We start from the raw sequence: 14,432 nt of genomic DNA on the forward strand, positions 1-14,432 counted from the left end.
TAACCGGCATCCTTTATACAAATTAACTGGTTTCCATACCATTACAAAATAATTGATACACTAACTGGGTTGAAAGACAACCCAGCCAGCCAATCTGTACTGGAACCAAAGGGAGATGTCACTTCCTTGGTATCCATTGCTAAATGAAGTCAAGGCGCTGTTGGAGCTGTGACACCGACCTTTGAGCAGGTCTTACAACATGACTATAAGCCAAACCTGTTTTCTCCATAAGGAAGACTGTTTTGGCTTATACTCCCAGTCATGTTGCAAGGCCTAATTAAAGATCGGCCATTGACTAATAGGTTCTTATTTTCCAGGAGAGCATTGCATGGCCCATAAGTCTCTTTACACCAACTTGGCGTCAAAACAAGGAGAAACACTCACTAAAATAGTGTAGCCAAGGTACCTCCAAATCTGGGTAAATACATATATGATTTGACAATGAATGTTTAAAAACAATAATATTCTAAAATATTGTAAGATTTATCTCATCAGGTGCTAAGCTCTACATTCATGGTCAGTCTTACATTTTCCAAACAAGAACACATAAAATAGAGCTAAACCATAGCTCGGAGCACAAACCATTAATGACCGTCTTGGCTGCAGAAAACATTCAGACAAAGAATGGATTGTTGGTGGGTGCTTTCCACCGATATGACACTGACACAGCCCTGACCATATCCTTTGTTTAGACAGGGTTAACTGAAACACAGCTGTACAGTGTAGGTTGTTTTGCTCAGAGAGAAGAATTTCCATTGCTTGATCTGCAAGGCCTCATCTAAGCACTGCATCAGCTTCCTTCCATCTCGCAAATGAAATTTCCTGTGTTAAAATTCCTATATTTAAGTCAGTCTCCACGCAGTAAAATCTGCAAGTCTGTTCACAAGCTACAGAAAGTCAAGTAAATAGCAGAAACATTATTAAAAGGGGGTTGCGGTTACTGGACAATCCCTTTTTGATAGGACCCCCTGGGGTAAAATAACAAACAGAGAGATACTTACCCCTCTGCTGATGCCAGAATCCAGCACTGCAACCCGTTGTGGTCTGAGGGTTTGTTGTGGCAGATGATGTCACAGGAAATCATCATACCACTACAGCCAATAGGAGGCTGCGATTCCACATTCTTGAACTCCTGGCATCATGGCGCATAATGAGTGCCAATGCCAGGAGAATCGGCGGTGTTGTTGCAGCTTCCTATTGGCTGCAGCGGTCACCCTATTTCCTGTGACATTATGAGTCACAGGAGTCTCCGGGACCGCTACAGACTGCAGCGCTGGATTTCGGCAGCCGCTGAGAGATAAGTTTTTGCATTTTCATAAAGAAAAGGGGTTATCCAGCAACCAGACAACTTCTTTAAACTGTAAATATAGGTCTGACTCAGAGGCGTAACTTGAAGCTCCTGGGCCCCAATGCAAAACCTGCAACAGGGCCCCCAACTATAATGCTTTATTCATAGTACTAGGCTCCCTATATGGAGAAGAGAAGTCTTATGGGCCCCCTAAGGCTCCTGGGCCCGGGTGCAACCGCATCCCCTGCATCCTCTATAGTTACACCCCTTGTCTGACTTTAGATCAGAAAGACATGACTAGGTGGTGCTATTAGAGGAAAAGAGAACATTTACCTACTTGATGTGACCCAGATGGACATTTGTGCTGTTTCAAGTTTGTTACTTTTTGACTAAGTTAGCCTGGACTCAATTAATCCATTAATATCTAGCACAGCTTCTCTGGCCACTTAATTAACGAGGTCCAAGTTAATTCCGTCTCATTAAAAACAGGAAATTCCAACCAAGGGAAGTCACAATCATAAAACTGGTAATTCTGTTATATATGTATTCGGCAAGTTTGAGCGGAAGTAAGGAGGGATAGCCGGTGCCAGTTCCTGGGCCTCATATACTGCACCTGTTCTACGGTTTTTATACAACATGGTGAATTATTAACTACGAGGAAAAGTTATTCCTGTAATCTACAGCTGCTCAAGGAGACAAAAAGTCAGAGTAGAGAGAGAACGATTCCATCAGAGGTCCACTGTTAGCCATGATACTGTAGTGTGCATCACATGAATATGTGCAGTCCCATGACTGTTATGCCATATAGAGAAACTTTGTAGTATCATGAGCAGTATGCAAAAACGCTCAAAAAATATCCATGTATTCTCAATAGGGAGAATGAAATACGCCGCTGCCAGATTAATCTGGCAGCTACTTATCTTTCCTGAGAAGAAAAGGATCGGGCGTGTTCAAATTCAACTGTCTGATTCTTTTCGCACCCAACATCTGCCATTGGGGGAGAATCAAGAGACCCCCTACACATTCTAAGAGAATCAATCTACTATGTAGGGTCAGTTTAATAGTTTCAATTCGGTCTACAATGTTCCTTTCATTTTTCAAAGGGCCTCTGGAAAAGAAGAGCTTCTACATGTTGGGTATGGATGAGTATATCCTTCAAGTATATAGAAGGTAGGTATTGTTTTTGCCATGGTTTATGGTAGCGCACCAAGCAAACTAAACAGGAAGTTTTCTGCAAAACGTATCAAGCAGGGACTATACTGTAGTCCTTAAAGGGGTTTTCCTATATTAAAATAATTGGTCACAGTGGGGGGATGAACTGCGGCACTCTGGCACCACGGTGAGTATATTACTTTTATATAGTTTTGGGAATGTGGTGGTGGGGGAGGACCAGGGGCGTAACTATAGAGGGTGCAGGGGATGCGGTTGCACCTGGACCCAGGAGCCTTAGGGGGCCCATAAGGCCTCTCTTCTCCATATAGTGAGCCCAGTACTATGAATAAAGCATTATAGTTAGGGGCCCTGTTACAGGTTTTACATTGGGGCCCAGAAGCTTCAAGTTATGCCTCTGTGCAGCATGGTTTAGGTATGGGTAAGGGTACAGATAAAGATAGAAGGGGGGCCCCCAGCTCACCTTTTGCATCAGGGCCCCTGAGCCTTTAGTTACGCCCCTGGGGAGGACGATATAAGAAAATAAGTTGAACAACTCCTTTGAGATAAAGTTGTACCAGAATGAGAGCCAGGTTGACTTTTTTACAGATATGTAGATGCATTGGGTACCGGGCCTTGACCAACCTTGCTCATACGCAGAGGCGTAACTTGAAGCTTCTGGGCCCCGGTGCAAAATCTGTAACAGGGCCCCCAACTATAATGCTTTTTTCATAGTACTGGGCTATGGAGAGGAGAGGTCTTATGGGCCCCCTAAGGCTCCTGGGCCCAGGTGCAACCGCATCCCCTGCACCCCCTATAGTTACGCCCCTGCTCATACGAGTAGACTTTATCTATTTGCTATATCCACAATGCATAGGCGATGTGATATATATAAAAGTAGTTCTGAGAATCATCATGCACTTTACTGGAGCTCTTCATGACTAATAAGCAGGCAATCAAAATTAAATCCTTCTTATAAATAAAGGTATTTGTCACTTATTAGACAGAGCATACGCCCAAGTTTCAAAGTAGTGCCAATGAATATGTGTTAACACAGATCAGTTCCTTACTCTTCTATTGGTTTAAGAAAACGTATTTCAAAACCCAAATGTAAAATGTAGAGTGTTTGATAATTTTCATCATGATACACATATGATACTCTTCACACATTGTCGGCAGAACTGAGAATGCTAATGGTTATCTCCAATCAAATATCTCCACGGGGTGCAAAGCTCTCCTGGTTTCTAGGAAATAAAGAAACAGACAGCATGCTCAAAAGTCTCTCTTTAGAAATACAGGAGTCTAGCTGTATACTCCAACACAAAGAAGCTGCAGCCCATGACTTCAAAGTGAAGTTTAATCAGCACAATGAAGGTGAAGGTGGCCAAGAAATGTCCATCTTAAGATTTTCTTCCACCCTTCATAATTGGACACTGCCAGAATATCAAGGGGCAATGTCTGTTCACACAGCGGGATATAAAATACTCAAAGATGTAATCTAGCTTTACTGCATGCACATTCCATTCTTCAAGTGCAGGGCAAAAAAATATGGTCTAATGTCATTATGGACTCATTCTTTCTCCCTTAAGTCTTAGCATGGGTGTAACTACCATGGTAGCAGGCATTGCAGCTCCTATGGGGCCCCAGAACTAAGGTGACCATTTTCTACACAGACATAAGGTATAATTAGTGATGACTTTGAAATGGGGAGCCTAAAACTAAGTGCAGCCCCATGCATTATTCCGTCTTCTTGGCATTAGTTTTTACATTATTCATGTGCTGTCACATTCATTATGCCTCTAATGTGACATAATTGTGCCTATAATCTCGATACTGTGACATCACTGTGCACTCTGTACTTTCACTGTGACATCACTGTGTGCATTATCCTTCCACTGTGACATCACTGTGCGCATTATCCTTACACTGTGATATCACTGTGCGCATTATCCTTACACTGTGACATCACTGTGCGCATTATCCTTACACTGTGACATCACTGTGTGCATTATCCTTCCACTGTGACATCACTGTGCGCATTATCCTTACACTGTGACATCACTGTGCGCATTATCCTTACACTGTGATATCACTGTGCGCATTATCCTTAGACTGTGACATCACTGTTTGCGTTATCCTTACACTGTGACATCACTGTGTGCATTATCCTTAAACTGCGATATCACTGTGCGCATTATCCTTAGACTGTGACATCACTGTGTGCATTATCCTTACACTGTGACATCACTGTGTACATTATCCTTACACTGTGACATCACTGTGTACATTATCCTTACACTGTGACATCATTGTGTGCGTTATCCTTACACTGTGACATCACTGTGTGCGTTATCCTTACACTGTGACATCACTGTGCGCATTATCCTTACACTGTGACATCACTGTGCGCATTATCCTTACACTGTGACATCATTGTGTGCGTTATCCTTACACTGTGACATCACTGTGTGCGTTATCCTTACACTGTGACATCACTGTGCGCATTATCCTTACACTGTGACATCACTGTGTGCATTATCCTTACACTGTGACATCACTGTGCGCATTATCCGTGATAAATGGGTCTCTACGGTCTCATGTATCAAAACTGTTTTAAAGGGGTTTTCTAACATTTTCTTATATGGGTGGCAGTGGGGGAACAAGTTGTGTGCAAAACAAAAAACACACATACTCATCTCCCAGCTTCTGCTCTGTTTACATTGGCGGTAGTGGTCATGTGGGTTGCTTACCCACATGACCAGTGTAGCCAATGGGAGGTCAGCAGGACTGTCATTAGTGCATTCATTAGAAGGCAACGTGACATCACCAGGTCCTCTAGCTGGGTGATGTCATTTGTCGGAGCCAAAAACTATATAGAATAAATAACTCGGAAAACCCCTTATGGAATGTGATGATTACTATGAGCAGCAAGGATACTTTTCTTCTGAGATGCTTTTAAGACATAAAACCCCAAACTGTGAACGTGGACCTTAAAGGGGTTGTTCAGTTTAGAAGACCCATTTTCATGTACCCTACTAGGGAATTCTGACGTTCAGGAGTGGTGAGCAAATAAAGGAAATGTATTACCTATATTTTTTTTACTAATGAAAACCAGACAGTGAAACATATTCCATGTTTCCAATATTTTTTTTTTGTATTTTATGATTGCAGTTTTTTCCATTCTATTGTATGTAGATGACTATGGGGGCAGCCATTTTGTCTGAGCAGTAGTTAACAGCATTTAGAGATATGCTTTACAGCAGCCTCATGGGCCATTCAAAGAATGGATAGGAGCTGACTCACTGACGTCTATGGGGGAGTGTTGCATGCATGCTATGTAGGTCATTGTGCAGGGAGGAAGAAGGGGTGAGCTGTGATCATCACCCATGGTGAACACTGGATCCCGTGTTAGCTGTATGTAGGTATTATAATTCATTGCAATCCTGCCTGTGATGATAATGAAATAACCGCTGAAAAGTTTTCTCTACAGAACAGAAAGACTCAGACTATTAGGCCCAGTGGGTTTAAAAAAAAAAAATACAGATTGTGATAGCGAGTGCGGAAGACTATATAGTGTGTATGGGGGCAGCTCAACTTTCCCATGACAGATGATGTCACGGAAAGGAAGAATCAGGGATGTTGAATTTCAATTCCTGATTCTTTTGTTCCCCGGGAGATAAGCCGGCAAAAGAGCTGAACGTTTGTGTGTATAGGGGAGCCAGTGGAAACAGCTGTCAGATGAATAGGCACCTTAACAAGTAAGGATTGTATAAAGTGAAGAACGCTTTTCAAAAGAAGTCATCGCATGACAGCAACTGCTTTCCAAATGGAAGGCGCTGTTGTGAATAAGCTGGAAATGTAGAATTATATGGCAGCCATTGAAATGAATGGCTGTTCATGTAAGGCCTTATTCAGAAAACCGCATTTTACAAAGACAGCACACAGACCCATTAAAGCCTATGAGGCTATTCACATGAGTGAGTTTTCATTCAAGGACCGATGGTCTGTGGGAAAGGAAAAAAAAATTGCATATTCTATTGTGGTTGGTATCACGGCCGAGTATAGGGCATGCAATATCCACCATCCATGGAGATCGGACGGCACACATATAGGTGTCCGTGAACTGTCTTGATGAGATTTGCACCCGGAATGAGGCCTAATGAGGCTGCATACGCCAACATAGGAGCTGCTCTTACAGAGCATCTATCAGTAAGGACATTTTAATGGGTTATCGTCAAGGGTAACCCTTTAATATTTATTGTACTATGAAGACTAGAGTGTGCTTTTGTAGATTATGACTCGCTATGACATAACTACGGCCAGATACCGGCAGAAATGATCCGTAAAAAAAAAAAGAAATTTCAACACGACAATAGAATATAATGAAAAAACAATTTGCATTATATAAAGAAAACCCAAAAACATAAAAAGTTACTAATTGCAAGAACAGAGTAGTCTATTGTTCCTTTTACAGTGAGAACAACAGCTGTGTGGGAATAGAGAAAAATCCAAAAGAGAAATGTTTTCCAACACTTAAAAATCGCAGGCCATTCATCCAGCCTTGTATACGGGACGCGGCCAAATTCATATCTGAAATGAAACATTGACCAAAAAAAAAAAAAGAATCATTTTTCTAAGAAATGAAAAGAACCATATTCTTGGAACTAGAATCTCCCTTCTGGGAATGGATAGCTAGGAGACTTCACAGAATGAATCAAGGTATGGGAAAACTCATTTCTTTCCTAAGACCGTGGAATTTCTAAGCAAACAGGAATGCATCATTCATGTTACGGAGGTGAACCTGGGAAATCGGTAGGGTTCTCAGCAGAGTCATCGCATGGCCAAGAGAGTCAACAACACATTTCCATAGTCAAATACCATGAAGGACTTGTGTAACCAACAGCGTTATCCATTAATAACATGGCAGACAGCTATTCTTCAGGGCCTCCATGTTATTGATTAATTGCCCTTTAGGAGAACATGTTACATTGTACATAAGGGAGGGTCCATCTAGAACATGTAGGCACTAAGGTTATGTCAAAATTGATTGCTACTGATCCTCAGGTAAGGGTCAGGAAGCCCTTGCACGCTTTAAACAGGCCATAAGAATTGATTTGTGTCTGGTTGCCATGGCAACTGGACACTCAGGCCGCTGGTGTCATTGCCGGCCACCAGTTGCCATAGCAACATGGCATACGTACTTGCTGATGGAATGCAGAGGAGCACCACTAGAGCGGGGAGTGGTACATAGCAGTAAAGTTTTACTTACACGCTTCCTCCCCATTTTCTGCAACTAGCCATCTCGACAGAGCTGATAAAATGGCCGACAAAAGTTACAGGGTGACTGTGACGGGATATAAAAGATGTTGTCCAATTAACAGGCTTTTTCATGTGGTCACCTTTCCCAATCTAAGGTTGCATGAAAAAAATCCCCCTGTTAAGCCTCTTTCACACGGGGGGCTAGGAGCACAAACATCACGCGGCTATTAGAACCAATGGTTTCCTATGGGAACGTTCCGATGAAGGAATCTGAATGTTCCTATAGGAAACCATTGATTCTAGTAGCCGCGTGGTTTTTATGTGAGTTAGTTTTGCGTGCCTAGCTCCCTGTGGGAAAGACCCTTAAAACCGATTTTTTTCAAACTGCGTCAAAAGATAGGTCTTGAACTATCTTTTGACGAAAAACACTGGAAGCTCCCATAGACTGCTATGGGAGCTGTAAAAAAGGGAGGCGGAGAGAGTTTACCTGCCTCGGAAAAGAAGAGAGCTGGCTCTATTTAAGCATTAGAAATCATTCTATTCCAATGGAGAGATGTACTGCCAACAATGATGATTTATATGGGAACACAAACGAGCCAATCAGCAGCTAAACAACCATTTGTTCATTCACCGACTGCTCAGGTGCAACTGCAAGCAGCCCAATAATCAGGCAAATGAATGTTTCTACCAAGGTCTTGCCTTGCCCAATCATCGGGACGTGCAAAAGGCCCTTAAGGCAATATAGTCTGCATATAAAGTTGGCCGTAGACACAAGATTTTTGTAGGTGGATACCAATAACTTTGGTGGGATCTTCCAAGAATCTCATGCCTACAGTTCAGTGTCTTGGCATTGTGGAAATCGAGAGACTGGTTTTAATCTGTCTTATCCTATTGTTTTCCAAAAGGCTTGCAATGTCAGAGGTGGTCGTGCATCATTTAGTAGTATGGAGTCAGGAAAGACATGCTTGGACAACAGTTACTGTATCTTGAGTCTATGGTATATGTCCAACTTGCAGGAACCCAGCAAAACAAACTCTGCCTCCTCTATAGCTATGCCCTGCTCCAATGTATCTGGAAACAACTTCTTAAGCACTGCACTTTTTCAATATGAATGGTCCTTATAAACATATGAATGTTTTTGTTAATGTGATAGGAGAGAAGTACTTGTCAATGTGTTTAGCAAGTGCATTTGCAAAATAATTGGTGTGCAAGCAGGTACAAAGCAATGGAAGGTTTTGCAATTCAATTCCGACAAAATTGCTTAACTTTTACAATTTGTGCCTTCCTCAAATAATCAACAAGGATATTCAAAACCCAATTAGAAGATATACTTGCTCTTGGTTCGAAGTACCATTTACTTCCCATAGGCCCTGACCACGAAGCGGCCTCCTGATTTTCCTCCCAATTCCTGAGAAGTACCAATATATGGACAACTTCATGCAAATCATAGGAAAGCATAAGACTTAGGCACATAAATGTATTTTGACTTTGCCCGACCTCTGAGTTGTTCCGAGCCACAATATGGCAACCATAGACTCCTATGGGCCCTGCTGTACCTGTGTATGTCTCAAATTTCTTACAAAGGAACATGGAGGGTTTTGTTTTCAAATTATGTATGCGTCCAATAAAAATAAATTGTGGTACTGCTTAAGTAGGGAAGAAGAACCCATCAAGTAGCACCATACAATGGCACACTGTCTTGGCTTTGCATGATGTAGCTGCTATGACACCTTGTATCTCTAGTAAGCTACCTACACTCTGCCATGGTTGGGTCATTACCTGCTACTGGTCCATACCATACTTACATATGGCAGTGATTTTATATGGGACCCAAATATCCTGGACTAGAGAGTATACAGAGCCTTCAGATGCCCCATACGGTGGCACACTGAGTGCCCCAAGCTCTGTAATATGAACCCACAGGGACTCTATAGTTTACCAACTTCATAATCATCAATTTAACAACATCTTGCCAGCATGGTGGCTCAGTGGGTAGCACTGTTGTTTTGCAGTGCTAGAGTCCAGGGTTTGAATCCAATCAAGCATAACATCTGCATGAAGTTTGTATGTTCTTCCCTTGTTTGTTTGGCTTTCCCTCCAGACTTCGAGAACATACTGATAGATTAATTTGGTATTCATGAATTATTTTATGAAATTTCTATTTTTATATCAATAGCAGTTAGGAGTCCTGGTTTTCATCGAGGCCACCTAGGTTCAACTCCAGGTATGGTGACGTATGCTTGGACCAGCATGCTAGGACTGTTGCCTTGCAGTGTTGGGGTCCTAAACTCTGATCTGAGTAGGGACAACATCTGCATGGAGTTTGTATGGTCTCCCCATGTTTGTGTGAGTTTACTCAGGGTACTCCGGTTTCCTTACACATCCGAAAAACATACTAATAGGTGAATTAAAAATTGTAATCCCCCAATTGCGGTCCCATAACATCAAGTGATGTAGAGTGCTGCAAAATATATTTGCGCTATATAAGCAAAAGGTGATTATTTGTGAACCACGGACTATACATCAAGTCACCAATGGAAGGAGTAACAATGTCATCATTGATACAACCAACATAATTCTCTATTCCAGGTTTTCTATATTACACTGATGTGCCAGGAATGGAGGCCACAGAGCAAACATAGGCAAATGCAACTGACTCTGCTTCCCAGAATACTCGGAGCTGTAGGTCAACAAAAGACTGCAGATCCATAGCTTACAAGCAGGAAATCACTTTATCACATAAGTATAATGAAAACTGGAAAAAACGAATCATATGCAAATCACTGACTGATGCCAATATCTAATTACCGTATTTAGGAAATATTTCAGAAAAGAAGAAAAAACCCCATAAAAAATGAGAGTGTTATCGTATAGCGGTGTATCTGTTGTGGCAGTAAATAGATCATATCCCTAAAGGCATTTCTAGGTTACCTCTAGCTTGTGTTCAAGGCTACTTGGCAGCCATACAAGATGATATTTACTATTTGTGCTGTCATAGGCCTTGGCCAACATGCATTTCCTAAATGTTCCTCATGACGCACTACACAACATCTCGGAATCCAAGGCTATTAATCAAAAGGTTGAACAGTTGACAAAAACAGAGCAACATAGCTATAAGCTATAAAGCTGACCAATAAATAGTAAGTGGTGGCTTCCATTTTGATAAGCTGAATTAATATTTTCAAGCCTGTGGTATGTCCTGTTGAATCAAGCAAGAGTGATGCTATTGGGGTCAAGCCAAGTGTTGGGCTATGAACATGGTCACTCAATAAAATGGCGACTGTATATCGCTTCCAAAGCACAACACGGTTTGGCGATTACTTCCATAAAAGCCCCTTAAATCAACCTCATGTATAATGTACACATTATATAAGACATCGAAACAAAACAGCATAAGAGAAGGTGGGTAAATCAAGAAGGTACTTACTCTTATCTCATTTCTGCGAATCTCCACATCACACACTGAATGTCCTTGGTGGGCACCACTATAGTAGCAGCAGAACTGGCACACTGCCACTTGCTCGGCTTCACAGTGGTACAGTCGGTAAGCATTATGTTGTGGACAACTCCAGGCCCTAACGTCTTCGGCTTCTACTAGGAGGTGCCCACGAGCAGTAGAAGGCTGCTGTAGGTGAGTCTGCACATGGGACTGGCAGCATGGTGCTTCACATCTCAAGCAGATCTTCTGGGCAGGCAGCGGCGGCCCCCTTCTACAGAATACACAGTGCAGGATAGACGGTGGCTTGTCCACATTAAGGGAATTAAATTTTTCCACGATATTTGTGAGTTTAAGGTTCTTTTCGAGGTTAGGCTTTTGATTATAGGCCTGGTTGCACTCGGGGCACCTTACCAGGCCTGTCTCTTTTGCCCAGGCCTCACTTATGCAACCTCTGCAAAAATTGTGCTTACATGGAAGCTGAACAGGTTCAACAAACACATGCAGACATATAGGACATATAAGCTCCTCTTCGAAACAGTTTTTCCAATTTTCCGCCATCTCCAGCTTGGCAGTGTAATGTGGATCACGCTTTACAAAATCGAGTGGGAGCACAGCCAATCAAATTTCTGTCCTCTTTCCTTTCAAAATAAGCTGGAAAATGAGATATATCTATATTTCCTTTAAATCACAATTCATCCCGAAAAGGAAAAAAAGATACAAATGAATTCTATTTATGTCCTAGTAACTTCACAGCGCATATTCCGTAATTTGAAAACTCTCCTAGAGGAAAAAAAAATATAAGGGGTAAAAAAAAAGAAAAAAAGGGTTAAATTTAATACATAATACAAGCTATTCACCGACTATAGATTGAAAATCTAGGAAGCCTTCCTTGAAATTAACCGAGCAACCAAATTCTTGAGGTTGTTTCCATAGAGAGTGATCCTAGATGGGGCTCTGAAAGAGACAGTTCAGTCTCACGGCTCAAATTCCAGCCTAGAGCGAGAAAAACCCTCCCACCTCTTCCTTGTTTCGCAAATAAGAGGAAAAAAAAGGGCTTAAAAAAAATTGCTATTCCGTTCTATGCCGAATACAAAAAAAAAAAATTGAAAAAATTTACCCTGACCGTAAACTCAGCCTATCTACAGACCTAATGGGAACATAAAACCATACCAAATAAAACAGAGCAAAAATAAAAGAATTGGATTGTGATCAGTGGATTAGGCTTTGCATGCCCTGATCAAACTGAAAAGGAATTTCTCAACAGCTAATCACAGCCCTCCCCCTTCAGACTCCCTCCTCCTGACATGAAAGCTATTTCTGATTTTACATCCAATCTGCAAGGGCAGTGACAGTGGGGCCAATGAGGGAGACAGTCACAGAAAATTAACACATTTTGTTCTTAAAGAATGTCACCCTTACCATGAATATTCAAGTGCTCTTGTTACGAAACTTGTAGAAGCCACCACGGAAAAAGAAAAACAAGGCAAAAAAAAAGGGGGTGAAACGCTATGTATTTTAATTAATACCTAAATCCTGACGCCCCTTTTATTTATAGATTAATTCTGCTCGATCAAGGAAAACTTCAAGCCGATCTCCCAGCTGCTGTATCTTTTTGCATTTTCCCTAGATCAAAAAAACTGTTACCTTCAGCCATCTTGTTTCTTAATCCCTTTAATAAATCTATTTCCCTATCCCAATAATGTAAAAAGTATCTTTTTTTTCTTCTTCTTGGGATTTACAACCTCCCTCCCCCTTTCTCGCTTAATAAAAAAAAAAAAGCCTTTTCAATTGGAAATCAAGTAAACGGAGTGAACGGAGCTTGTCAAAATGTCAGAGGCGGTATAAAAACAGAGCGAGGTCATAAATAAAAATATATTTCATATAAAATATTTACGTTAGGTTGAGCATGCCAACATTAAAAAAAATGCACAACGCCCTTCCTGATTCATGTAGAGGATCAATATTGTACCAGTATAGGTTGGTAGATTCCTTCTTTTTCAGCAGGTATTTCTTAGGATTCCAGGAAATCGGAATTTATAAAATAAAATTTGCAAAAAAAAAATTTTTTTTTTTACTAATTCTCAGTCTTTAGGGTTCTTGTAATGCCGAGAGAGCAGAGCAGCATTTATATTATTCCTGCATCCGAATGATGAGCAAAACAATCGTATGAGTCCCAGTTATTGTGAGCCCCTTGTTAGATTTTCAAAGGGAATCCACATCTGCTTCCTTGGTTTCTTTGCTATTTAAATGCCCCCAGTCCAGTTACACAGAGCCCCCCAGCCAGTATTGTACATGAATGCACCTTTTCAGTGTCCAGTGGAAGATAGCAGCTTCCTCGTAACAATCGGTGAATTCTGCACACCCCTCTGAGATGCCAGGGATTTCTCGATGAGCCCCCCAGGCCAGGGGCAGATAAGATCCAGAGGAGGGGATCGAACCCGTGTCACCGCCTCAGCCTGTCTGTAGAGAGAGCAGAGCAGCAGACTGCTTCCAGGCGAGCTCCGCCCACCTCTGCTCTGCCTGCGTCACTGCTTTCTTTCTCTCCTCCACAGCTCTGGAGCGCCCTCTGTCTTTACTTTCAGTTCTGCCAAAGCAGCTGAATTTTTTTTTTTAAAGGAGCAGCTACGTTTATTTAGTCTACAACAATTTCCTGTAGCAAATAGTTCAGCAAACAAAACTGAACGTTAATCCAAGAAGAAGCCTCACTACTTAGAACTGACTTCCCAAAAGATAGATGAAGCCTACTTTTAACCAGGAGGCGATTTTCTTTTTCCTTGTGGATACACAAATAAGGGATAAGCAAACACATACAAGGAGGGCGAATGTAATATGTGAAGACCAGAAGTATTTTTCATAAAACACAGTATTTTTAGTATCGGTTTTCCAGGCAGCAAAAAAAACATTGCAGCCAGAAGTGAATTGAAGGTCAATAGGGAACTATTAAACATACTTCAAGTAGTGCATTTTTTGGTAGCTTTTTTTTTCACTTCTGCATTTTTTGGGTTCATGGCATTTTTTTCTAAATTACAGCATGTTCGCAGTATGGTGGTTTCTGCCATTTTCCCGTTGTTCTTGGATGAGAATAGAGTAATTAACCAGAGCCAGCATGGGTTTGTAACAAACTAGTTATGCCAGACGAATCTAATTTCCTTCTATGACAGAGTCATGGACTGGGTTGACCAGGGAAATGCGGTGGATATAGTATATCTTTGCTCCAGTAAAACATTTGACAAGGTATCTCATACCATACTTATTGAAAAAATGACCAAATATTGGATAGACAAGGCAACTGTTAGG

At 41.5% G+C, this 14,432-nt stretch overlaps 1 protein-coding gene across 3 annotated transcripts in view; it reads right to left on the bottom strand.

Annotated features, from left to right (window-relative positions):
- The window catches only part of TRIM8 (tripartite motif containing 8), a 78,701-nt gene extending 65,103 nt beyond the window's left edge, over positions 1–13,598 (bottom strand). Inside the window, exons 1-2 of one of the 3 annotated variants that reach the window (XM_066600923.1) lie at positions 13,438–13,598; positions 11,124–11,915 (exon numbers count right to left, since the gene is read on the bottom strand). In XM_066600923.1, the coding sequence (XP_066457020.1) occupies positions 11,124–11,693 (570 nt within the window). In that variant the 5' untranslated portion in view covers positions 11,694–11,915; positions 13,438–13,598. Of the gene's footprint in view, positions 1–11,123; positions 11,916–12,554 lie in introns of all 3 variants that reach the window. The other 2 variants (XM_066600921.1, XM_066600920.1) reach the window with 2 other exon arrangements.
- Positions 13,599–14,432: the final 834 nt, after the last annotated feature.

This window comes from Eleutherodactylus coqui, chromosome 4, assembly GCF_035609145.1.
Source record: "Eleutherodactylus coqui strain aEleCoq1 chromosome 4, aEleCoq1.hap1, whole genome shotgun sequence".
In the NCBI taxonomy this organism is placed as follows: domain Eukaryota; kingdom Metazoa; phylum Chordata; class Amphibia; order Anura; family Eleutherodactylidae; genus Eleutherodactylus; species Eleutherodactylus coqui.